Genomic DNA, 22,389 nt, shown 5'->3' with positions numbered 1-22,389 from the left:
TAACCTCTTAAGTAATAATATTAGATGTATATTTGTTACCGTGTAAATGTACTATGTTTAGTCAAATTGTTTAAATATTTTCTATAGTGATATAAACATCCCTGCAAATCATAATTCACTGACGACTGCTAACCAATACCTAGAGCCGTTGCACACTTATCACGTGACCGAGTTTGTTTATAACCGCAATTATGCATTACAACTGTAATTCCTAGTGATTCATTTTTGCTTATATGTATATGTATCACGGATATGTACATTGCAAATTCAGTTATATATATATATCTATATATATATAAAACAAATATTTCTATATATATTTAATAAGTTTTTATTGCCGAACCATGAAATGTTTTCCTTATTATTTTATTGAATAACAATAGATAATATAGACATTTGTTAATTTAATTGTGTTTAAGCTATACGATTATATACCATTAATTTGTGATTTCAAGTAATATAATTAAGTTTAAAAACAAAAATATTTTCAAAATAAATACATGTATTAAATTACACATGTTACAATGGATTCGTATATAATGCAGGTAATGTGTTAAACATTTAATAACATATATGCTGTAATTAAAGAAATCATTTATTTCGAGGTTATATTTACATTTATAGATCAGACGTATGTGGTTGAATCAGGACGGCGATGGTTTAGCGGTAAATAATATATATTTACATTAAAATATATTTACACACATACCAATTTACGTAATAAACACTTTATGTAATTTTTTAATTTAAGGATTTATTGTCTTTACGGCATAATCATGTTTCAATTTCACAAATTGGATCTGAAACTGCAATAACAAAAGCAATGGAACATTTATCTGCTCCACTTGATGACTTAGTACTTTACCACTTAAAGTAACTAAATATGTTAAATAATGGTATATTTTTATAACTATTATTCTAAATGTTGACTATAATATTTATATCCTTAGAACTATAACAGCAATACATAAAGATGACCCATTGTCTATGTATAATTATCAAAGTTCTGCAGTTCAATCTTTAACAAAGATTCTTCAGATGCAAAAGGAAGAAAATTGGATGTTGCCTGTTATGAATGTAATATGTTTAGAATTACGGTTATTAGCAGTTTGTGCAGAGAATACAAGATCCAGCAAAAATGTGAAGCCTGGAGAAATTTTGGAGAAATGTGCAGATTGCCTAATGGGATGTTTTCGAGTATGTGCTTGCGACAATCGTAGTTCAGAAGATGATACAAAAAGATGGGGAATGTTGGCATTAGTTAACCAGTTATTGAAAATTTATTTTAGAATAAATAAATTGCATTTATGTAAACCTTTAATAAGGGCAATAGAATCATCCCCATATAAAGCACATTTTGCATTAGCACAACAAATTACTTATAAATTTTTCGTTGGCCGTAAAGCAATGTTTGATAGTGATTACAAAGCTGGTAAGTATTAAAATTTGATAGTTATTATAATAAACTCGACATTTTAATCATTTTATGAATAATTATCTTATTAATCTTTTAGCTGATGAATATCTTACTTATGCTTTTGAACATTGTCATAAACAATCTTCAAAAAACAAACGATTAATTTTAACTTATCTTGTGCCAGTGAAAATGTTATTAGGGTATATGCCTAAACATAACTTACTAGAAAAATATAACTTAATGGAATTTGGAGAATTAATGGAAGCTGTTAAAAGAGGAGATTTATGCAATCTTGAAAAAGTGATGGAAAAACACGAATTATTTTTTATAGGAGCAGGAATATATTTAATTGTGGAAAAATTGAAGATAATAGCATACAGAAATTTATTTAAAAAAGTGTATTTAGTATTAAATATACATCAGATTCCTATCCAAGATTTACTTTCAGCATTGGAAATGCAAGGAATTGATGATGTTGATATGGATGAAGTAGAATGCATTGTGGCAAATTTAATATTTGAAGGAAAAATTAAAGGATACATATCTCATCAACATAAAAAATTAGTCATCTCTAAACAAAATCCATTTCCAAGACTTTCAACTATACTTTAATTATCTTTAGATTACATGTATCTTTTTATAAGAAATAAATTTAAATTCAATAAAATTGATTTAATTGATTTTAGTACCTTCAACAATTCTAGATCTAAATGTAAATATCTATAATCTGCATCATCATATAAATGAAATCAAATTTGTTTACTATATTTTAAGATTACAAATTAATAAAATTTGGAAATCTAGAATATATACATATGTATGTATCATTAGCTCTTTTTGATCAATTTAAATTAGTATTAAAATGGTTAAATGATCCTAAATTCCTTAGTGATGTAATATAACAAAATGAGATTTGATGAAATATGTATATACAGAGAAAAAACCCTTTCTGATAGAAAGCTCTTTTTATCCTTCTCTTATGACAAGAAGTGAATAGAAGAGCTATGTATTCGTTTTTCTTAATTATTCTTAATTATACACACATTAATAATTACATACATGTGTCATTTCCTGTTGCAGTAATAATACTTTTCTATTTTAATTTACATATATTCAACAAAGCAAAAGTGTATTTGTATAAATGATATAAAAATCAAACTTGTATTATTTTTAATACAATTTTGTATGTAAAAAGATAAATTTAAGAATAAGAAATATTTTGCGAAAATTATATATCGATATTTTCTTTCAATTTCATATGGATATAAAGAATTTCGACAATCCCACTAACCGAGCAGACACACATATATATATATAATCATAAGATATTTTCCTATACTTAATAACTCCATTACTTAGTAAAAAGCTTAAAGTAATCCTTTTTTACAATTATTTATTAGAATTTCGAATTTCAAACGATTATGAAACGTAAAAAATGATGACTATTAATATTTACGTATCTGTATTGAAATATAGATTATGGAATGTTAACCTAGAGACTTTTTCATATGACATCTTTCACGTGGCTTTAACAAACCCTAAGCGATTTTGAATACTTATGAGATTAAGTGTGTGTCATGTATTGATTGTTAAATAGATATTAATTGTTTAAATATATTAAATACTTGTACCTATAATTTACTAAGAAAATGACGGTAAGTTATAGTATTATTTAAAATATCGTTCTTTTTTTTCTTTTTTTACATCTTAACCATTCTGGATATGTAATTATTTCCGTATGATTTATAATGTGTCATTGCATAAGAAAGTCAATCAATAATTATTATTTAAAAAAAAAATTGCTTTATAACAATATGAATACTAAGTAGTCATTCATTACATTTCTAGATAAAAAAAACTAAAGCAGCAACAAAAGGTGCAAAACAGATAGTGGAAGAAAATAAAACTACATTAAATTTTTATCAAAATATGATAATTGGGGCAATAGGAATATATTTTACTGTTACAATGTTGTTCTTTAACTTTACAACGTTATCAACTGTGAGTTTTGTATTTAAGGTATTATTTTTATTTTGAAAGTGTACATATATAGCAACATATATTATTCTATTATGTATTATGATTACAGACATTAACCATATTTTCTGCAATTGTATATATAGGAAGTTATCAGTTTATGAAATATATAGCACATGCAACATATTCAGAATCCGGACAGCTTTTAGATTCTGGAATTGATCTTAATATGGAAGGAGGTATAGCAGAGTAAATATCACAACATATTCTAATGATTTCTTCAAATAATATAATACTTTATTAGATTGTAACAGCTTTGATAAATATAATGACACTTTAATGTTATTTCAGACATGTAAAAGATTTAATTATATTAACTTCAGGAGTACAAGTACTCTCTCTTATATCAAATTACTTTTGGTTGTTATGGCTTCTTGTAAGTATACTTAGCAAATGATAGAAATATAAAATAGTACATTGACTCATAAATCATAAATTACAAAACAATTTAAAATAATTTTCTTACAATTTCCTCACGATTTTCGAGTTAAAGCATACATAAAATGTTTAAACAGATTATGAAATATATTTTATTATTACAACAGGTACCATTCAGGGGAGGTTGGATGATATGGAAACAAATATTAGCTCCATGGTTTTTTGCCTCTACTCCAGAGCAACCTGAGATTAGTGAGAAGAAACAACGGAAGTTGGAAAAAAAGATGGCTAGACGGCATTAACATTTTAAATAGAAATAAGCATGCATTTTGAATAAATATTAAAAAATTTAATGGGTGTAGGATAAAGTTGAGCAACATTGTAAAACAAGACTGCTTATTATTTTACTTTTGTTTTAGCCTGCATTGTTTCCTACATTTTCTATGTTTATGAACAGGTTATTTTCATGTCCTCTTATGAATTTATAAACTTTTACATAAATTATAAGGTCAACTTCTTACAAATTGAATAATATTTATGAACACTATCATACTAATTTTGGCAATTTTTGTATCTAAGAAAAGAAGTTTATGAAGTGTAATATAAAAATAAACTTTTTATAATTTTTAATGTTTTATATGTCGTTAACGACTTCTCTATCTCCAATTTCTAATTTTTGGATTAATTCATTTTATATATTACTAAAGTTATTATTCTGTATGATAATTTAGAAAAAAATTATTTTTATACAACTTAAATGTAAATAAGCAAAACATTCATTTTATATGTACATACATATATATACACATATATGTATTTATAAAAACGAATTATATTTATTACACGACAAATAGTAGTCTATATGTAAACAACTAACATAAATTAAATACTTTTATTTGGCTTTAATGAAAATTAAATATAATACTAAATGGAATGTACTCATCACCTATTTTATATTGTTTTTCTTTATATATATATATCGCAAAAAAGTGCATCACAGTTTATTGAAATACAGTGGTCCATATACCACATTGGCTTGTTATGTTACTATTATGTATAGTTATAAATGTACAATTTTTTCAATATTGCAATGTACTAAATTTTTATTTTTATTATAAAATTGCACAGCAAATGAATATTTCCTAACTGTATGCTTCTTTTCTATGAAGAATTATATGCCATACTATATGCCAATATTACTCGGAAAGAACTTTTCATTTTTACTAAAGTTTCAGTAACAAAATAAGAATATGATAAAATGCTGTTTACAAGCTTAAAATATTTATGATTTAAGAAGTATCTACATCTAAACCTTTCTTTTTTCTGTAATCATGTTCTGATTGATAGCCAGGTGGATGATTATGATCATGTACACCTGTAGGCATAAATCTTTCTGCAATAACCGCACATTTACCTTTACAACCACGATGCTGTTCAGCACACCTATAATGAGACCTATTCAAACCCTCAGAGCGAGAAGTCAAATTGTAAACATAACCCTCATGCACTAATTGTGGTCGACCTCGTGCAGAAAGCCTGTAAATTACTGGTTCAACATCTATAATGTTAAAACATAGTATTAATACTAAATTTTATTAATTACTAAGGTTTTAAAATTTTATTAATTTCAGAATATTATTTCTATGTTAATCTTAAATCACCTATATATTTGATATCTATATACATCCTTTACCTTGCTGAGTTGAATTTTCTCTTGAATTTTCAGTATTCAAGGGAAAAGGTAGCAAAGGGCTATCATCGCTTTTATTATTATCATTGATTTTTATAGCAGGAATATTAATATTTTCTCCCTCATTTACAATTTCATTTGTCTCATTGTTTGTGTCAGTCGTCAAAAACAGAACTTCTTGATTATCATTATCTACTTTCTCATTAGATAGATCATGAATATTTTCTGCTGTTAAGGACATATCTTGTTTTTTTCTCTTATAACTTTTTTTTGTCATGTCATGGGATCTCTTTCTTCTATCTATCATTTCTATTTCTTTGGAAGTTCTATTTATTGTACTTAAATTTGATTGAGCAACATTTTGTATATTACAATCAATGTCTGATTGAATATCACAACTAGGAAACGATTTTGTGCTATTTGTATCTTCTGTTGTGAGTCCTCTTATCTGTAATGTTTGTGCTACTTTTAGGAAAGTAGATAAATCTTCTTGATTGATATTTATTTCACCTTGATACATGAATTTCAGTAATGACTCAATTTCATTATACTTCATGTCCTTAAGTATAATTACTGGATGTTGACAAGGATTTTCCTACAAAATAATTCTAAGAAGTTCTTTTCTGAGCAATTACAACTTATATAGGTATAGATATTTAACATGTAAAAAAGATAATTTATATACCTTAAATATATTTTTAAAGTATGGACTACATACTGACAGAACCAATTTGTGTGCTTGTAACAATTGACCTTCCACTGCAAGTGTAACATCAACTAGATCATTTTCATTAAGATGACTTAAAAACCCAGATGTTAAATTATTAGAAAAATTGTTCCACTTCAAGGAGAATTGTTCTGACAACGAATTCTTTGCCATGTTTATCTATAAATAATAGGAATTTCTTTAATAACACATTTCATTAAAGCTTAAGAATAAAATATATAATTATAAAATTAATAACTACAAATTTAATAATTATTTATGTAATTACAAGTAAAATTCAATTCCTCCTGATTATTAAAGAGTATTACTATATCTAAGTATTTAAAATATACAGAATTGTACATAGTACCTACAAGAAATATCTGTAGATATCAAAGAATACAAAGAATGGAAATATAATACTATGTTATGTGTTATGAATCATATCATGGTGACAAACATACTATTGATTTCGAAATAATCACAGGTTTAAAATTGATAATAAGTGATAATAAAAAGAATATTCTGTGTAACATATATTAAATATATATTTTTTACATGTATAGAATAATTATTATGCAGACAATTTAAAATAGAATTGATTTAAACGAATAATAAAGAAAAAGATAATTTTAGCTGAAAATGAAAACGAAGTTACCTTCGATAGATATGTGAGGTATGCTTGCTAGAGAAATAACATTTTTTTAAAAAGCATTCGTAAAATTATATGAAATTCATTACACTATCGGTTATATAATTATACCTAATTAAAAATTGTTATTTATTACAATTTATAAAGTGTTAACATGAGTTAAAAGGATCATAACTAAGAAACTAGAGCTGTATTCTTCTTAATGTCACGATTAAAAAATATATTGGTACATATCAGTACATATGTAACATAAAATTTATGTAATAATATGTCATTACGTAAAATCTATTTTTAATAAATTATTTTTTTAGGTATATTTTATAACACTGATAAATGACAAATCAGTAAATTGTTTGTCAATAACGACAACATTTCTTGCTTATTTATTTAATTCACTTTTTAAGATATGTAATACTAGATAGTAGGAATTTAGTGTTATCCTTATAAATTTGAGTAACTTATATTTTAACTATTGGTAGCTTATTTATATTTACTCCTTTCATAAGCACGATCCATGAACATATGAACATACGACATAATATATTAATATTTGTTATTATTATAGTATACTAAACTGTGAATATATCTATGTCCATGGCACCATCATATAAATAGGTCTTGACACTAATGTATCGAAGTCTAGGGAAAACCGTCCGAAAATTGAATCATGAAAATCAACATGGTAGATAAGAAAGTTCTTATTCTGTGTATGTGTCACGTACTATGAATATCGCAGACAGAAACAGAGATAGTCTACGCATCTCTGTTTGCCTCGAAAGAGCGAGAAACTTGTCTTCCATATTGATAGTGACTAGTGACTGCCGAAACCTGTGTATATGACTGCGTTCATGAGTGTACATTATACTGAAGTTTGCAGAGTACAATTGCATACTCGTTAGTCGCGTGTAAGTTTACGTGTCCTATAAGCCACGTCAAAACATTTAATACAATGGTGAGTGTAATATTTATTCTATTATGAAAATTTATGTCATATAGAGTAACGTCACTTGTTATTGTATTATCCTTTTATTATATTTAATCCGGTATTTTATGTTGTAATACAGTTATAATTTTATGGAATCCTTTCCCAACATTTCTTCACCGAAGATGTACATCTTCAAAATTTATTAATATTAAACTATATATTTATTTAATTGATAATACGTACATTTATATGTATTTTATGTAATATTATTTTTATAAAATCATTCATGCAAAAAATTTTATTCTGCTTGAAAAATGAATTGAAAAACTGTAATTATATTTACATTAATTTTAATTTTGAAATTTGGAAATAGGTTTTACAAAAACAATACTTATAAATTTTTATGTATGTCAAGTAAATGAGAATAATTATTTGTTTTCCTAATAAAATCTTGTTATTTTACTTTAGGTGGAAATCGAGTCTATGACAAGATATGTCTCTCCCATAAATCCTGCAATTTTTCCATTACTGGCAGTGGTGTTACTAGGAATTGGAATATTCTTTACAGCATGGTTCTTTGTTTATGAAGTTACTAGCACAAAATTTACAAGGGACATGTTTAAAGAATTATTAATCTCTCTAGTAGCAGCAATATTTTCTGGTTTTGGTATATTATTTTTACTCCTTTGGGTTGGAATTTATGTATAGGTACATTATTTTCTAAAAATTTAAGTCAGTACAATTAAACTGTAATTTTTTATAATATTTATAAGCCTTACTTTTTTATTGCAGATTGATTCAATTAATGAGAAAAACTAACTTTAGGATTATGTGTAATAGCATTTAAGAAATTATATAATAATCTCACATCATTAAGAATAAAAACAATGTATTTTTACTAAATCGTGCAATGTAGTGATCGATCTATACATTTATCACACAGTGAACAAGCATTTATATTTTTTAATATGTATCTAAAGTCACTATTTGAGGTATATGACTTCTTTCCATAGTTTTAAAGAAATCAATTAAAAACTACACACTTTTTACACATTTTTAAATACATTACATTTTGAAATATAATTTCGTAAAACAAAGATATTTATTTTTAATATAATTGTTTAAACCTTCATTTGTTTATTTTGTGTGTGTGTGTGTGTGTGCGCGCGCGCGCGTGTGTACGTTTTTTGTTCAGTTTTATGTATAAAAATTTTACGTTCAAGTTCTTTGTTATGAACAAAATGTATACAACATGAAACAAAAATACATCACTGTATATATAGCATACAATTTCTATAACGAGGATGCTTCTTTTTTATAACATATATCTCTATCCCTCTATTAGTGTGGGATTTATATAGTTTGTTCTGCGTACATCGTTTGTAGTAAAATAAAATATTGAATAGTGTAACTTCGTAAAAATTGAGTAGAATGTTTAACCAGCCAAACCCGCTTTTTGACGACAGCGTTGCATAAGTGCTCTTAGCATAAATTGTCTGCGTGAAAGCTGTCGTACTTGTTTCAAAAATGCATCTAAATCTATGATACCACAACGTAAAGCTTCACCCAAATAATATATAGCATCTTCTGTGGCTGCTTCTTCCGCAAATGCGTTTAACATTCTACAATTGTAAATAGCAATAATGTTACTTAAAAGAATTGAAGACAAATAACTATTTAAAAATACATACTGTTTATAAAGTGGTGCGATCGTTGTAACAGCTTCATCAACATCTATTGACTGATTGTCAGAAAGTTTTGCAATTTCTTTTTCCAATTCAGCTTCTTTGTCTTGGAGTATAGTTATATTTTTTTCAAGCTCGGCTTTCTCTTTTTTTAATCTTTCGAACAAGTCGGTAAGATGGGTAAATCCGCTTGTGAGTTCTTGTTGTGTTCGACGTAATGTTTCTAGCTCGGCTACCAATTGTGAAAACTGTTCTTTAAGTCTACGTCTTAATTTATCTTCTACTGCTGACAATAAAGATGCTCTAATATGTTCTTCTGTAATTGTACCTGATGCACCAGCTGTAGCAGGTACTGTTGGTGACTTGAAAATTGTAAAAAAATGATTAGTACTAATAATGTATATTATTTACCTGTTAAAAATTATAACTTACTGGCTGTGTTGATGGAGGGTATGGAAAGGAGCCAGTACATCCCTGTGATGGATAATTTGATGCACTTCCTCCATATGAACCATATGAGCCCTGGTATGGAAACCCAGAAGATGTAGTAGACATGTATGGAGAATAAATATTACTCCCACTTGGATATTGTGAATTTTGTGGATATGGTGGAAAACTAGAGCCAGGTATATGTGTTCCACTTCCAGGTACAGGCATGAAAGCTATATAAAATTGTATTCTTTAATAATAAAATTTTTCATGTGAATATTTAAAAATGACAGATACTTACGTTGTACTGGATAAGGTGTAGAACTTGTTTGTATACCTTGTCGTGGTTTAGCATAAACAGGTGGTTGGTCTCCAAATGTTACAATCATTATTTGAATTAGACTAAGTAAATCAGATGTGTGCTAAACATAATAACGATACACTACTATAATGATATCATAAGATAAGGATAATAAGAGATAACTATATACAAGTTACTTACTGGCAACCAATCATGAAGATATGGTAAATAAATCTTCCCATTATGATCAACAAACATGCTCACTTTAATGTCCATATCAGCAGTAGGCTTAACATAGCACATAGGTGCATTATTAGGATGCGTATCCATTAGCCATATACATATAGGAATGTTGTAATAGGTACCTAAAACCAATATAACATAAAAATTTGTTTTGTACTTCTTCAATTGCTTTTTACGGAAGTATCTAATTATATCACCTTTAAAAGAGACAGGTATTGTTCCTTGTAAATTAAACAATTCTTTGCGCGTTCCATCATTAAATACTGTTATAAGATAAAATACATTAGCAATAAATTAATGAATTCATGTTTCTTGTATTTATTTTTATACGTTATTCTAAAGTTGGAAATAAATACATTCTTTTTTTAAAGAAGATACATTTCTTACACTTACCAAATGGTTCTACATTATATTTTAGACCCTTATAAAGATTCAAAACTTTCATGACATGTTTTTTAGTGATGTCAACATGTTGATACTAAAAGATAAAATACATTTTATAAATATCATTAAAATGTATGTATTAAAAATAATATTAAAAATATATGTATATACTCCAAAGAAATATACAGTACACACCTTTGATAAGCTTTGTTTTATTTTCCCTTCATCTAGAGATGTCATTTTCACCATTTAACCTCGTATTTTAGAATTACTAAATATAAGAAAGATAAATAAAATGACGCTTTTCCCTTTAAAGTACGAATGATTTTCTAGCGAAGTTAAATATCACAATTACTTAACAATGAATATTCTACGGAGCAATTATATTACCGTGTTATCTTTCGTTATGCGTATTTAAAAACTTCAGACTTACATTACTGTCAACCTTACATACATATAATGAAATGTTGTTTGATTTTTTCTATTGCTACAATTTATAACTAAATAAACCGAGTTGATTCATTCGTCTGTCACTTAAAGTGTCTTGAACATTACAATGCCATGATTCGGTATTACTTGTTACATACTTTGAATCAAGGAACAGAGAAAATTATTGAAAGGAGGTTGCAATAATCATCGGCTCCTCAATTACGAGTTAGTGCTGCCCCCGGATATATGTATACCGGACATTTCAAAATCACACAAAGAGAAAAACTAATATGTTAAATTGCTTGTTATTTATTGCCACATACAATAACAACAGTTATAATATAAAATTTAAAAAAATGAGGACATTTTTTATGAATCTATGAATGACAAAGAGAATATTGTAACGGGAAGAAACTGTTAGACAAGAAATATTTCTAAAACAATACAAATTTAATAATTACTACTTTTGATAATTTGCAGTTGTTTATGTCTATGGTTTAAACATCTTTTATATTATTATAAAAGTTTAAAAAATTTATATATTATGTCAAATGTTTACAACAATCAAACCTTGCTTAACTAATACAGTTTATAAATATTTAAAACGATAAAAGGAAAATTAAATATAGAATAACTGTATTTATTAATTATTCATTACCAAATTTTTTAGAAGTTAGGTAAGGAATTAAAATATAGTAATAAAGATGTATTCATCATTTATGTTATTACAATTGTATTAATATGTGCAGTTTCTGTATATACAAGCTAGAAGAATCTTCCGTATTATATTCTTATATTTTTTATTGATTGATACATTACGATAACATTAAAATACGATACCGTAACATTAAAATAACAAAATGATTGAGAGTTGTAAATAAACTTTTATAGACCGTAATTTATCAAGATTTAAGTTTCAGACTCTGTCTTCTCCTTTGTTTCGCTATTTTCAGATGTATTTCTATTTTTTTCTTCAGATTTTGATTCTTTGTCAGATTTCTTTTCTTTGCTAGATTTTTTTTCGCTCTTTTCTTTATCAACCTTGTCACTCTCATTCTTTTTGCCATTATCCGATTTATCTTTGCTTCTTCTATCTTTGTCTTTATCTCTCGATTTTTCTGAATACTTTGATTTCGAGGATCTAGACTTAGATTTAGATCTAGACCGTCTAGACTTGGATTTTGAACGTTTACTTCGAGATCGAGAACGGCTCCTTCGACGAGGAGATCTTTTTTTGCGATCTTTGGATTTAGATCTTGATCTACGTGATCGAGAACGCCGAGATCTGGAGCGGGAACGATGTCGGCCACGAGAGCTACTTCTTCTACGAGAAGGTGACTTTCGTCTACGATCTTTAGAACGAGAACGTTTCGATCGAGATCTTGATCTTCGTCGATGACGTGATCGTGAACGTCTGTGACGAGAACGTGATCTTTTGCGCGATCTAGACCGTCTACTACGTCCTCTTGATCTCGACCGAGATTTTCGGCTACGAGAACCGCTACGGCTTCGTTTGTCCTTTGACAACATTCCGATCATTGGATCTATCGCAGCCGAAATTAAATTATGAGCTTCCTTTACCCGGGACATAGCTTCTTCTATTTCTTTTTGTGCTGCTTCGTTACTTTTTGCTTCAGGTTTTGCTATTGCTTGAGTTGAATGATAAATTTTAATTGGTCTGTCCATAAGCAGTTTTCCATTCAATAATAATGCAGAAACTACAGCAGCTTGTTCAGAGAGTTCTACCAACGCATAGTGTTCTGTATCTGAATCTCTAGTACACATGCGTAAATACTTCACTTCAACGTTGTTATTACTGAAAAAATCTAATAAGTGGTCTGTTGTCACAGAAGGATCTAAATTGGCAAGGACAAGCGTTCTTCTTATTTCTTCAATCCTTCGGCTATCTAAATGGCCAGGTAAATGTGGATAAGGTGGTAATCCGTTTGCCTCTAATTTTGGATCCATAGTGGTAATAACATGATTTGGAGGAATCCCTTCTATTGCATTTACAACATTTGGTGGCAATTTAGGCTCAGAAGGATAAAGACCTATGAATACAAATTATATACATATATAGAACTGAAAATGAAGTTTACGAAAGGATGATATAAGATAAAAATTTGATTATTATTAATGTTTACCTGGAACAACTGTACCATTATTTGTCAATTCAAGGGCTCTTTGTTCATCTGGAATGTCTCCATTCTGGTAAGGTATTACGATCAATGCACGGTCAATAAAAACAGTGTTTGTCATATGTTGAGCAACTGCAACGCATCCCTGGTCATGAAATTTTATGTAGCAAATACGAGATTGAACAGGTACTGCGACATCCCTTATAGTAGGATATAACCTGATATCTTCTATCTTTCCGAGGTACCCGAATAAAGTTTGCATTTGATCTTTTGTCGCTTGAGGTGCAATATTTGTCACCTGTACTACTTTTGTAGATCCAACCGCCATTCTTTTCTCAATTTTGTAAAAAATCTCTTTAATATACTTGAAAGAGGTTAGGTTTCTGAAGGATACGGCTTCAATACTAATTCTGTATGCGAACGAATCGTACACGCTACGCGAAAAAATTAATTTAATTGATACATTACACCAAAAAATGGACGAACATATTATGTGTTATTTACTTTTTCATATCAGATCAAGGTTCCAACGTTGTAACATTCTTTCGTTCTATGTAACTCGTACATTCTTTGCGTCTTCTCGACAATTTCATAGCGACGTTGGGGGCATGAACTATAAAACTCTAGATGTTTTCCATGTAGCTTATCCTTAGGAAGATTTATCATCAGTCGATAACAGATGTTTATAGGTATTTTGTAATAATTTATATATTTCTACAACTTTATTTGAAAAATATCCGTTTTTTAAATCTAAAAGTCCAGTTTATGCAAATTCATTTGGAATGTGTATGGTGTGTGTGTGTGTGTGTGTGTGTGTGTGTGTGTGTGTGTGTGTGTGTGTGTGTGTGTGTGTGTACACAGGTGAGAAATATATCATATACATATAATATATATATAATTTATAAATGAAACATCACGCTATACAATACATACTTATCCTAACATTACACTTGTGTACATGAAGCCGTGAACGCAGCTCGCATATATTACAAAACCTCGATAATTAATTAATTATGGAAATTTAATAGTTTTAATAGCTTTATCTGTCAATATAAAAACAGCATTAGATTTTACAGTGTATGTAAGCAGAGGGGAGTATAGTTTCATTGCCTATCTATAAATGGATGTAACTAAAAATGTAAAGATGCAAATATTCACTATCGAATCATTTATTTCACGTATCTTATTATTGCGCACAATTAACTATTTATTTATGCGATACGACATATGTATAATATCTTTTTCATTTTTAAGGTTATATACGGAATTAATAAAAGTTCGTATTATCTTTTCATGTATAAGGGCTCAATATTTTTTATTTCTTTCTCAACATACAACCGGGGTATGCAAATAGTTGTAAATGCATACAAAACACATAAAACTTTCAAAACGGGTGCATAATAAGATTTTTGTATTTGCATAATAATAATTCATGAATTATATAAATATATATTATGTATATAGGAACACGAACAAACACTGTGTTCATTAACAGGGTGTTCACAAGGCAGTCAATTCGACGTCATCAAATATTCATTTTTATAATATAAACATTCTCTTTTTTTAGACGTTAAATTTGCATATTTCAATGTTAGAAATGTTCATTTTTACATTCATTCGCTCTTGCGCAGTACATATTTCTGATATGTATTTCCTTGTTATCAATTAACGTATGCTCGTATTTTCCTTTCAAGTGCGATTTTTAATACATATTCATTTTTCTTCAACTGTTTCTTAGTTTGCTAATAAAATATGAGATAATGCTGCTTAAAGAGGGCATGCAAAGATATATAATCGCGTCAGCGGAAGAATGTTTCACAGTACATATCAGCGTTTTTTAAAGATTGAAAAACTTTTTTAGGTTCACATAGTTATTATACATATGTACCTATCTGAATATTTATGATTATATCGAATGTCTCAATCATTTTTTGTATAGTTCATAAATAACGTAATTTCTCACGTTCTACTAAATTTTCTTGATTTAATAGTGGATATTTTAACAAAGGTTTGATATGATTAAAACTGTAGTCCTTATTATCCATTAGATACATAACTAGATGTAGATATGTATAGATTTGATAGATATGATATACGATATGTATGTATGTATATTATTTGTTTTTACTTTTTTTTTCCTGAATTTGGTCTTTGATATTGTAATAATCTGCTTTTCAATAAATTTTGCATCTGGCGACGATCGTTGATTGAACTGCATTATCTTTTACCAATATTTTAAGAAAAATATGAGTGCAAGCACCCGTATTGGCCATTTAGATAAGAAGTAGTGTACAAACTACAAAGCATAGAGTTTGTTATTGTAAAAAATTATGTACATACATACAAGGTATGATATAGAAGATATGTTGTTTAGATTCACTTCTATTCTTTAAAATGTCTTTCCACAATTGTTAAAAATCTTTGGACAATGTTTTCTCGCGATGATCACGTACGGAACATCGTTATTTACGTCCACTTTTTCGAATTTGCTGAATTTATTCCACACATGAATGGCCATCGCCTTGTCCACGATCTGCATCGTTGTGTTCTTGTCCTTTGTTTCAAAATATATCTTCCATTTCTCGTAATGGATCGGATAAAAGGTCGATGGAGAGAAAACTTTAAAGCCATGACACCGACTTGTGGTCATATCACGAACCTGAGAGAAGATAAAATGTTATATATTCGTTTCCCCGTGGTACGTTAGAAACGAGGACATAAGGAAAGACCTCGGAATACCAACGGTCAAGGAGGAGATTACCAGATTCGCAACAAGATACAGAACAAGAATAGAAACACACCCGAACCAGCTGGCAGCTGAAACGTGCAACACAACAAACATCGCAAGAAGACTAAAAAGGAAACACCCAATAGACCTCATAAAAGATATAACTTAGAAAAAACGAAGCTGGCACCCCGCTGGGGGTAGCCGCCCACATGCTATATTATTTTTTATTTATATTTCTTTTTTTCTTCACCAACAAGATATAACACTTTACCAAATGTCCGCAAGGACAAATTGTAAAATAACCAAAATAAAAAAAAAAAAAAAAGAATATATTCGTTTCTTCAAAGTTAAATCAACGAATAATTTGAATACAACGAATAATATATTAAAGAAGTTTCCCGTACCGTATAATCATTATTTTCTAACTACATACAATATAATAGCATAGAACGCAATATGTAATAAAGATAAATTATCAATTTTCCTGAATATCATATTTAGATCTACTGACTTCGTTCATTTATATATTATTAATATATATATATATCAATATATATAATATATATTATTACTTTGAAGAATAAAATTCGTATCTAATACTTATTCCACTTTACGTCATAGCGATATTAATTTATTTCAATGCCGTCGTAAAAAAATAATACTTTTCAACGAATCAAATTGTTATACAAATATCAAATTATTGTACTCACGTATTTAGTTGAACAGAGTTTTTGCAACGTTCTAGTGATCACACCAGGACCATTATTGCCCCAGACGTCACCTCGGAAGTTTGCTCGCATATCGCGAATGCAGGCATCTGCCATACGACGACCCAACTCTGTAACGTCAAATCCCATAACACCGGCAGCAACATTTTTCCAGTCTTCGGCACCGGCAAAATTTCTTAAACGTTCGAGGGATCTGACACAAGCGTTTCGTATAATATATTATCGATTAGTTTTGTAATTATAAATATTATAATCCATCAGAATCCATTAAAACATGCATGATTTCCTTGTTTTTTACATGTAAAGTACATAAATAAACAAAGCATTCCTTTTGTTTAGTGTAGCAAGTACGCATATAGCAAGCAACTCACGACTCTATTATACTTAATACGAGATTAATAGGGATGTGCGAGATACCGAAAATATAATCTCGGGCCGAGAAATGTTTTCAGGATTAGGATGGATTTAGAAGCAATTTTGGGGCTTAAGAATCTTGGGATTCCCAAAAATTTCGAAAATTCGAAATACATTTCCAGTAATTTTAAATTTCTTTCACAAAATAAGTTTCCTTCCTTTCGATTTTAAAACATATAAAATGACGATAAATATGCAGAATAACGAAGTTGCCAAGATCATCATCTCGAACAACTTTTTCTGCACATAAAAATTGTTTCTAATCAAAGCCATGATCGTATTAAACAAAACTAGTTCTGAGATTCCCGAGAATCTCGAGATTTTCCATCTCCGAGATACTTTTGGTATTCATCCGACCCGAGCCGATCTCTTTCTGAACCGTCTCGAATACCGGGATCCCGACATTTTCGGGACTTTGCACACCCATAAAGCCTATACAATGAAAACTTTCTCTTTCGTGAATCATATTTCCATGAAATATACTAATGACGGATTTCTCAATATTCTCACGAATTCGTCATTTTACAGTTAGCAGAATATACGAACATGAATTCAGAGTCACGTTATTCTAAACTCACTGACAATAAATATTTAACAAGTAGATATTTAACAGTGCTATATAATTGCGCTTACGCGATGACAACAACATCCAGATCCAAATATATTCCTCCATATTTCCAAAGGGTCAGGTATCTGAGAATATCTGACATATGACTTCTTGGCCAATAACTTTTTTTCAATATGCCACTACTATACCATAGATGCAGAGGTGTGTCCCTCATGTATTTTTCTGGTTTAATATGCCTGATCCGAACGTTTGAATAGGTTTGCAGTTGATTGAACATTTCTCTTGATTGGTCCGAAATCTTCGAAGGGGAGATGAACAGCAAATACACGTTCATACTTGGATTCATTTTAGCCGCGGATTCGACGGCACATGCTTGACGAGCGTTCAGCACCAAACCATCTTTGTCGAAGCAGGATGTCTCGTGGAAGAAGATATTTCTATCCGTCATTGGTTTATCTGTTGTCGGTTAGTATAAAGGATATATAGTTATACTGTTACAAAATTTTCTAATAAAACGGTAAAAGATCCTGATAAGCAGTCTTAAAACAATATAAATGATAAGATATAGTAAGAAGCATCGGTCATTTTTCTTTTAAAATGTTTATCACGTGATGGTATAGACACGCTCTAAATTGTTATTATCAATTTAGGTGATAATGTTAGAAGTATGAGATATATTATTAATGTTTGGTTTTTTTAGTATCACGAGGGATTTAAATTAAAACAATTAGCTTGAAGCATTTGGGTGTACCAGGCACATCTACATAACAACAAAGAAAAACATGGTGAAAAATATCATTGAAATATTAATTGAAAATTCTTCTTCTTTCAATAATAATTTCATAATAATTCGAGATAATACTTCCCTCGAAATTTTACGTTAAATCTTGAACATTTTTTAGGGTATTAATTATGTTACGGAAATAACCACCGATTGAACAATTCCTATCTTGAAGTTATATGATCTTTATCTTGTAGAGAAAGAAGACAAATTTACATTGGAATTTGTATTTCGTCCTTGGACAAAAACATTTGTTTATTGAGTCAAGCACTATTAACGCCAGCTATCTAGCCTCAAGAAGGTGAATAGCGAGGCACAAGCGCAATTTTGCTAGCCTGAAAAATGTCTTACAATTAGTTAATGATTCCCCGGCCTCTCATGTAAGTAGCGAGAAAGTTGTGTTGTTACATAATGCCTTAGAAGGGATGGTCCGATCCTAATCAACTTTGTCTAATTTTTGAAGCAAAATTAGCTCCACCCACCCAGGACCTGCTCTTTAGCTTCACGAGTTTGGCTGAGGAGACAGTCTTCTGCGATAAGCTAAGGCAAACATACAAGTTAGAGAATGAAAAAAAATGCATCCAAAATTCTTCCGAGTTGCCTTCTTGCACCAAAGAAACAACGACGTATGTAAATACACTTCAATCGACACAATTCACAGGAAGAGATAAAATGTGTGTAAGATTCGTCGTTCCGATTACATGTAGAGATGTTTCATTGGAATATTATGAAATAGATGATTTCTAATAAGGCAGTTGTTACGTGTATCATAAGGTAAGCAATATCAATTACAAGGGATGATCGTAATTAAATAAGATAAATTAAATTTAACTAACCTAATTGCGGATCAAAATCCGGAAGGCCATCCGGCGCGCTTTCTTCTTCGTAACACGTGATGTCGTTCCAAACACCAATCACGAACGGTGATATGTGTTGAATGAAACCGTTATCGGTGGAAATCATCAGGATGAAAATTACGATGGTGCACAGGAAGCCGAGGACAAACCTCTTTTTCATTTTCTTTCAATGACAGCCGATTACAACTTACAATAGTTTTACTAGTTATGCTGAGTGGTCAGCAACATTAGTATATATGCATATAACTAGTCAAAAAGGTCTCCGTACACCCTTCAAAACAGAATAACCTTTCTAAAATTGAATCAAGCAACGTAATTTTATTTTTGATATGATAGAAAGATTAGTTTACTAGGCGATGAGTAAAAAGTATTTTGAAAGAATTGCAATTGCTTGAAATCCGTGTATCTGGTTACTCAACGAGTTGGGTAGTACAGTAACAGCTCTAGCCCCTGTCCTCTTTTCGAATCAGTCCATCTCACAGAATCAATAAACCAGGGATTGATTCTGCCGTTCTGCTTGTTCTGCGCGTATCTTTCAAGGAACATAACGTCGTACACTTGTATCGAAGTAATTGTCTTTTTTCCGCAAACACTACTAAAACTATTTGATTAATTTCGTCAATACACATCATTTTTGGCTGGCTACACTAACGACACTCTGCTAATAAACATTCATCTCCCAACACTTCTCCCGAAAATTTTCAGATAAATATTTTTTTCTATTCTTTCCTTGTCATAGCGGAAAAAAAAGATATAATAAAGATATGTCATCCATTGATGCACTGGACGTATGAATAAAATATGTGAAACTTTAGAATGTAAACGGTCTTTCCATCATGTATAACGTATAGATTATTCAAGGCTGTCGTAACGATCGTAGAGACAGTTTTACCAGTAAATTAACCAGTTACGTATTTATATTTCTTTGCTCGATACTGTACGCGAGTAACGCGTCTATCGTCTGTACGTGGTCGAACTGGCGGTCGCGCGCATGCGAAATGAAACCTAAACGTACACTGCGCGATTAACATTTTGCTGAAGATGGAGATTGCTTGTCTGCAGATAACTAGAAAATTATGAAATATACTTTGCGAATTGTATCGTATCTATCGGTCATCTTTTTTATAATTTATGTTTTCAGTCGTTTTTCAAAATCTATTATGGATTTCCTTAATTACTATTCTTTACTTGTTGATAAATAATGATGATAGAATCTTATTGGCAGCCAATAGATTTTAGAGATTCTAGATGCTTATATTGTTGAAAGACATAGTTTTAAATTTATCGTAATACCTCTACTTCTTAGTAATTTCCCTGGATGTTTTCAGGAATCAAAAACTAATTATAAAGGGCTCGTTCCTCTCTATACAGAGTGGGTCGGAAATTATATCCCAACCGGCCTCGGGGTGATTCTAACATGGAAACATAATTAAACATAATTAAAGAGATAGAATAAAATTTTCTCATATGTAGCTTCGTTTCTGAAAAAATCGAGTTAAAAACTTAACGAATATATTTTATATAACTTGATTGGATAACAACTACGTATGACTAAGCAATCGGCACGATGTTGTTATACATGCGAAAATAAGTTGAAAATGTTAAATGATGTTAAATAATATCTCTCCATTCAAGGCCTTATTTTCAAGAAAATAAAGTTCGAATATGTTTAATCACAAATTGATCTGACCGCTGTCGATAGTTTACTCTTGTTTAGTTCTGAATTAACTAAATTTAAGTATACATCCCTTGTCCGGTTGTATTACCATTTTCATTCATGTATTTTATGATTATAATTATATTTTCATTCGCTTACCTTGAGAAATGAACAGTTGTATATGCTACGCTATATGCTAGATGCTATACATACATATACACGTATTATATGCTATGTTCTATTCGACTACAATAATTGATGCTCTATTATGCTACAATACTATTTATGCAATTGCTATTTCTACGATTTTTGCTTAGTTCAATGCCATAATTTTTACAAATATCAATAGCGCTCTGTGTTGTAGATAAAATTAATAACACAATGGTATATGATTAACATATCATCTTCCGGTCGACAGCAATTATAAACTATGTTGCAGTATAATATGTGATATGCCAAGTAATAATGAGTCACATAAATGTAAAAAGTAGTAGTTTTTCATAATCATCAATTAACAAAAATGCTGGAAGTAAATTTGATTATTGTATTTGTTTTACAATAGTTTTTTAATTGCGACCTTTTCGCTTAATATTAGCGAAAGATTATAAAACATTACCTTAATATTTGTGGAACTCGTATAGTCCGTGAATTATGACTAATACAATTTGTAATTATATATAACATTAATATTATATGAACATATGAGTGTACAATAATGGTGTATTGATTATGTACTACAGATTCTATATGCAATTGTAATTGTGTAATGGTTGCGATAAATTCAGGGGCAAAAATGGAGATTGATAAATTCATGATCTTCCTTATCATATGTTGACAAAGCATTATAGATTAAGAAAAGAAATTTACATAACAAGTCATGTTTATTTTGTATTTCGTCTGGCTTTAAAGTTATACATAATTTTGTCTAGTTCTTCTACTGTAATATATTTGGAAATATCGATCTTATTCTCATTTGCAAATTCAGTAAATAGCGTTTTATATCTTTTCCTTCCTTCAAAAATAAATACGTGATAGTATATTTATTTTGTAAATGTCTATAGTAAAATAGAGCTGGTCGTTTCGTAAATATATAGAACGAGTGAAATTATTTTTAACTGACTTTTTATGCAATAGTTTTCAATTACGCAATCGTCGATAAAAAATAAACGCCGCCGTGCTATTAGTTGAAGATTGATCTATCATCGAAGAGGGCGCTTAGATCGTATAAGCCGAGAGTAATCA

At 29.4% G+C, this 22,389-nt stretch overlaps 7 protein-coding genes across 17 annotated transcripts; 3 read left to right on the top strand and 4 right to left on the bottom strand.

Moving 5' to 3' along the window:
* Nucleotides 1-295: 295 nt before the first annotated feature.
* On the top strand, nt 296-3,076 carry LOC132916430 (PCI domain-containing protein 2). The gene is made up of 5 exons (XM_060976435.1): nt 296-545; nt 625-666; nt 752-873; nt 951-1,432; nt 1,515-3,076. Exons 1-5 carry the CDS (start codon nt 525-527, stop codon nt 2,027-2,029), a joined length of 1,182 nt encoding a protein of 393 aa, XP_060832418.1. The 5' UTR covers nt 296-524; the 3' UTR covers nt 2,030-3,076.
* Nucleotides 2,933-4,469, top strand: LOC132916437 (transmembrane protein 208). Its single transcript, XM_060976450.1, has 5 exons — nt 2,933-3,072; nt 3,266-3,418; nt 3,507-3,643; nt 3,746-3,830; nt 4,000-4,469. The coding sequence occupies exons 1-5, from the start codon at nt 3,067-3,069 to the stop codon at nt 4,132-4,134; spliced, it is 516 nt and encodes a 171-aa protein (XP_060832433.1). The 5' UTR covers nt 2,933-3,066; the 3' UTR covers nt 4,135-4,469.
* Nucleotides 4,470-4,788: 319 nt separating this feature from the next.
* Nucleotides 4,789-7,603, bottom strand: LOC132916433 (protein abrupt-like). 5 transcript variants are annotated; one of them, XM_060976438.1, is made up of 4 exons: nt 7,456-7,603; nt 6,208-6,408; nt 5,526-6,117; nt 4,789-5,390 (listed from the first exon to the last, which is right to left on the bottom strand). In XM_060976438.1, the coding sequence occupies exons 1-4, from the start codon at nt 7,474-7,476 to the stop codon at nt 5,122-5,124; spliced, it is 1,083 nt and encodes a 360-aa protein (XP_060832421.1). In that variant the 5' UTR covers nt 7,477-7,603; the 3' UTR covers nt 4,789-5,121. The 5 variants fall into 5 exon arrangements, with proteins under 5 accessions (XP_060832421.1, XP_060832422.1, XP_060832423.1 ...); XM_060976439.1 differs by having other exon boundaries at nt 7,413-7,530; XM_060976440.1 differs by lacking the exon at nt 7,456-7,603 and adding an exon at nt 6,887-7,406.
* A 67-nt stretch (nt 7,604-7,670) lies between these two features.
* On the top strand, nt 7,671-8,902 carry LOC132916438 (transmembrane protein 258). Its single transcript, XM_060976451.1, has 3 exons — nt 7,671-7,832; nt 8,274-8,513; nt 8,598-8,902. Exons 1-2 carry the CDS (start codon nt 7,830-7,832, stop codon nt 8,511-8,513), a joined length of 243 nt encoding a protein of 80 aa, XP_060832434.1. The 5' UTR covers nt 7,671-7,829; the 3' UTR covers nt 8,598-8,902.
* Nucleotides 8,678-11,452, bottom strand: LOC132916427 (tumor susceptibility gene 101 protein). 3 transcript variants are annotated; one of them, XM_060976430.1, is made up of 9 exons: nt 11,435-11,452; nt 11,043-11,118; nt 10,857-10,941; nt 10,661-10,726; nt 10,422-10,585; nt 10,221-10,341; nt 9,923-10,152; nt 9,497-9,852; nt 8,678-9,427 (listed from the first exon to the last, which is right to left on the bottom strand). In XM_060976430.1, the coding sequence occupies exons 2-9, from the start codon at nt 11,094-11,096 to the stop codon at nt 9,241-9,243; spliced, it is 1,263 nt and encodes a 420-aa protein (XP_060832413.1). In that variant the 5' UTR covers nt 11,097-11,118; nt 11,435-11,452; the 3' UTR covers nt 8,678-9,240. The 3 variants fall into 3 exon arrangements, with proteins under 3 accessions (XP_060832413.1, XP_060832412.1, XP_060832411.1); XM_060976429.1 differs by lacking the exon at nt 11,435-11,452 and adding an exon at nt 11,281-11,428; XM_060976428.1 differs by lacking the exon at nt 11,435-11,452 and having other exon boundaries at nt 11,043-11,428.
* A 459-nt stretch (nt 11,453-11,911) lies between these two features.
* LOC132916423 (probable splicing factor, arginine/serine-rich 7) lies at nt 11,912-14,067 on the bottom strand. The gene is made up of 3 exons (XM_060976416.1): nt 13,919-14,067; nt 13,421-13,848; nt 11,912-13,327 (listed from the first exon to the last, which is right to left on the bottom strand). The coding sequence occupies exons 1-3, from the start codon at nt 13,924-13,926 to the stop codon at nt 12,186-12,188; spliced, it is 1,578 nt and encodes a 525-aa protein (XP_060832399.1). The 5' UTR covers nt 13,927-14,067; the 3' UTR covers nt 11,912-12,185.
* A 500-nt stretch (nt 14,068-14,567) lies between these two features.
* On the bottom strand, nt 14,568-19,892 carry LOC132916434 (lactosylceramide 4-alpha-galactosyltransferase-like). 5 transcript variants are annotated; one of them, XM_060976447.1, is made up of 5 exons: nt 19,042-19,605; nt 18,850-18,968; nt 17,918-18,308; nt 16,853-17,063; nt 14,568-16,073 (listed from the first exon to the last, which is right to left on the bottom strand). In XM_060976447.1, the coding sequence occupies exons 3-5, from the start codon at nt 18,298-18,300 to the stop codon at nt 15,804-15,806; spliced, it is 864 nt and encodes a 287-aa protein (XP_060832430.1). In that variant the 5' UTR covers nt 18,301-18,308; nt 18,850-18,968; nt 19,042-19,605; the 3' UTR covers nt 14,568-15,803. The 5 variants fall into 5 exon arrangements, with proteins under 5 accessions (XP_060832430.1, XP_060832426.1, XP_060832427.1 ...); XM_060976443.1 differs by lacking the exon at nt 18,850-18,968 and having other exon boundaries at nt 19,470-19,892; XM_060976444.1 differs by having other exon boundaries at nt 17,918-19,173; nt 19,470-19,612.
* Nucleotides 19,893-22,389: the final 2,497 nt, after the last annotated feature.

The sequence above is a fragment of the Bombus pascuorum genome, chromosome 2 (assembly GCF_905332965.1).
Source record: "Bombus pascuorum chromosome 2, iyBomPasc1.1, whole genome shotgun sequence".
NCBI classification, from domain to species: Eukaryota; Metazoa; Arthropoda; class Insecta; order Hymenoptera; family Apidae; genus Bombus; species Bombus pascuorum.
This window is presented reverse-complemented; position numbering and strand designations above follow the sequence as displayed.

Excerpts from the sequence above, each read along its gene's own strand:
- LOC132916423 (XM_060976416.1), bottom strand. Across the intron at positions 13,328-13,420 it reads TAATGGTACAGTTGTTCCAG|GTCTTTATCCTTCTGAGCCT; the intron begins GTAAACATTAAT and ends TTGTATTCATAG.
- LOC132916433 (XM_060976438.1), bottom strand. The coding sequence starts at position 7,476 with ATGGACATAGATATATTCACA. Across the intron at positions 6,409-7,455 it reads TGGACATAGATATATTCACA|ATAAACATGGCAAAGAATTC; the intron begins GTTTAGTATACT and ends TATTATTTATAG. Across the intron at positions 6,118-6,207 it reads ACTTTAAAAATATATTTAAG|GAAAATCCTTGTCAACATCC; the intron begins GTATATAAATTA and ends ATTATTTTGTAG.
- LOC132916430 (XM_060976435.1), top strand. The coding sequence starts at position 525 with ATGGATTCGTATATAATGCAG. Across the intron at positions 874-950 it reads TTAGTACTTTACCACTTAAA|AACTATAACAGCAATACATA; the intron begins GTAACTAAATAT and ends TTATATCCTTAG. Across the intron at positions 1,433-1,514 it reads TGATAGTGATTACAAAGCTG|CTGATGAATATCTTACTTAT; the intron begins GTAAGTATTAAA and ends TTAATCTTTTAG.
- LOC132916434 (XM_060976443.1), bottom strand. The coding sequence starts at position 19,650 with ATGAAAAAGAGGTTTGTCCTCGGCTTCCTGTGCACCATCGTAATTTTC. Across the intron at positions 18,309-19,469 it reads GGATTTTGATCCGCAATTAG|ATAAACCAATGACGGATAGA; the intron begins GTTAGTTAAATT and ends AACCGACAACAG. Across the intron at positions 17,064-17,917 it reads CTGGATGTTGTTGTCATCGC|ATCCCTCGAACGTTTAAGAA; the intron begins GTAAGCGCAATT and ends CGCTTGTGTCAG.
- LOC132916437 (XM_060976450.1), top strand. Across the intron at positions 3,419-3,506 it reads ACTTTACAACGTTATCAACT|ACATTAACCATATTTTCTGC; the intron begins GTGAGTTTTGTA and ends TTATGATTACAG. Across the intron at positions 3,644-3,745 it reads ATGGAAGGAGGTATAGCAGA|ACATGTAAAAGATTTAATTA; the intron begins GTAAATATCACA and ends ATGTTATTTCAG.
- LOC132916427 (XM_060976430.1), bottom strand. The coding sequence starts at position 11,096 with ATGGTGAAAATGACATCTCTAGATGAAGGGAAAATAAAACAAAGCTTA. Across the intron at positions 10,727-10,856 it reads ATATAATGTAGAACCATTTG|TATTTAATGATGGAACGCGC; the intron begins GTAAGTGTAAGA and ends ATCTTATAACAG. Across the intron at positions 10,342-10,421 it reads ATCTTCATGATTGGTTGCCA|CACACATCTGATTTACTTAG; the intron begins GTAAGTAACTTG and ends TATTATGTTTAG.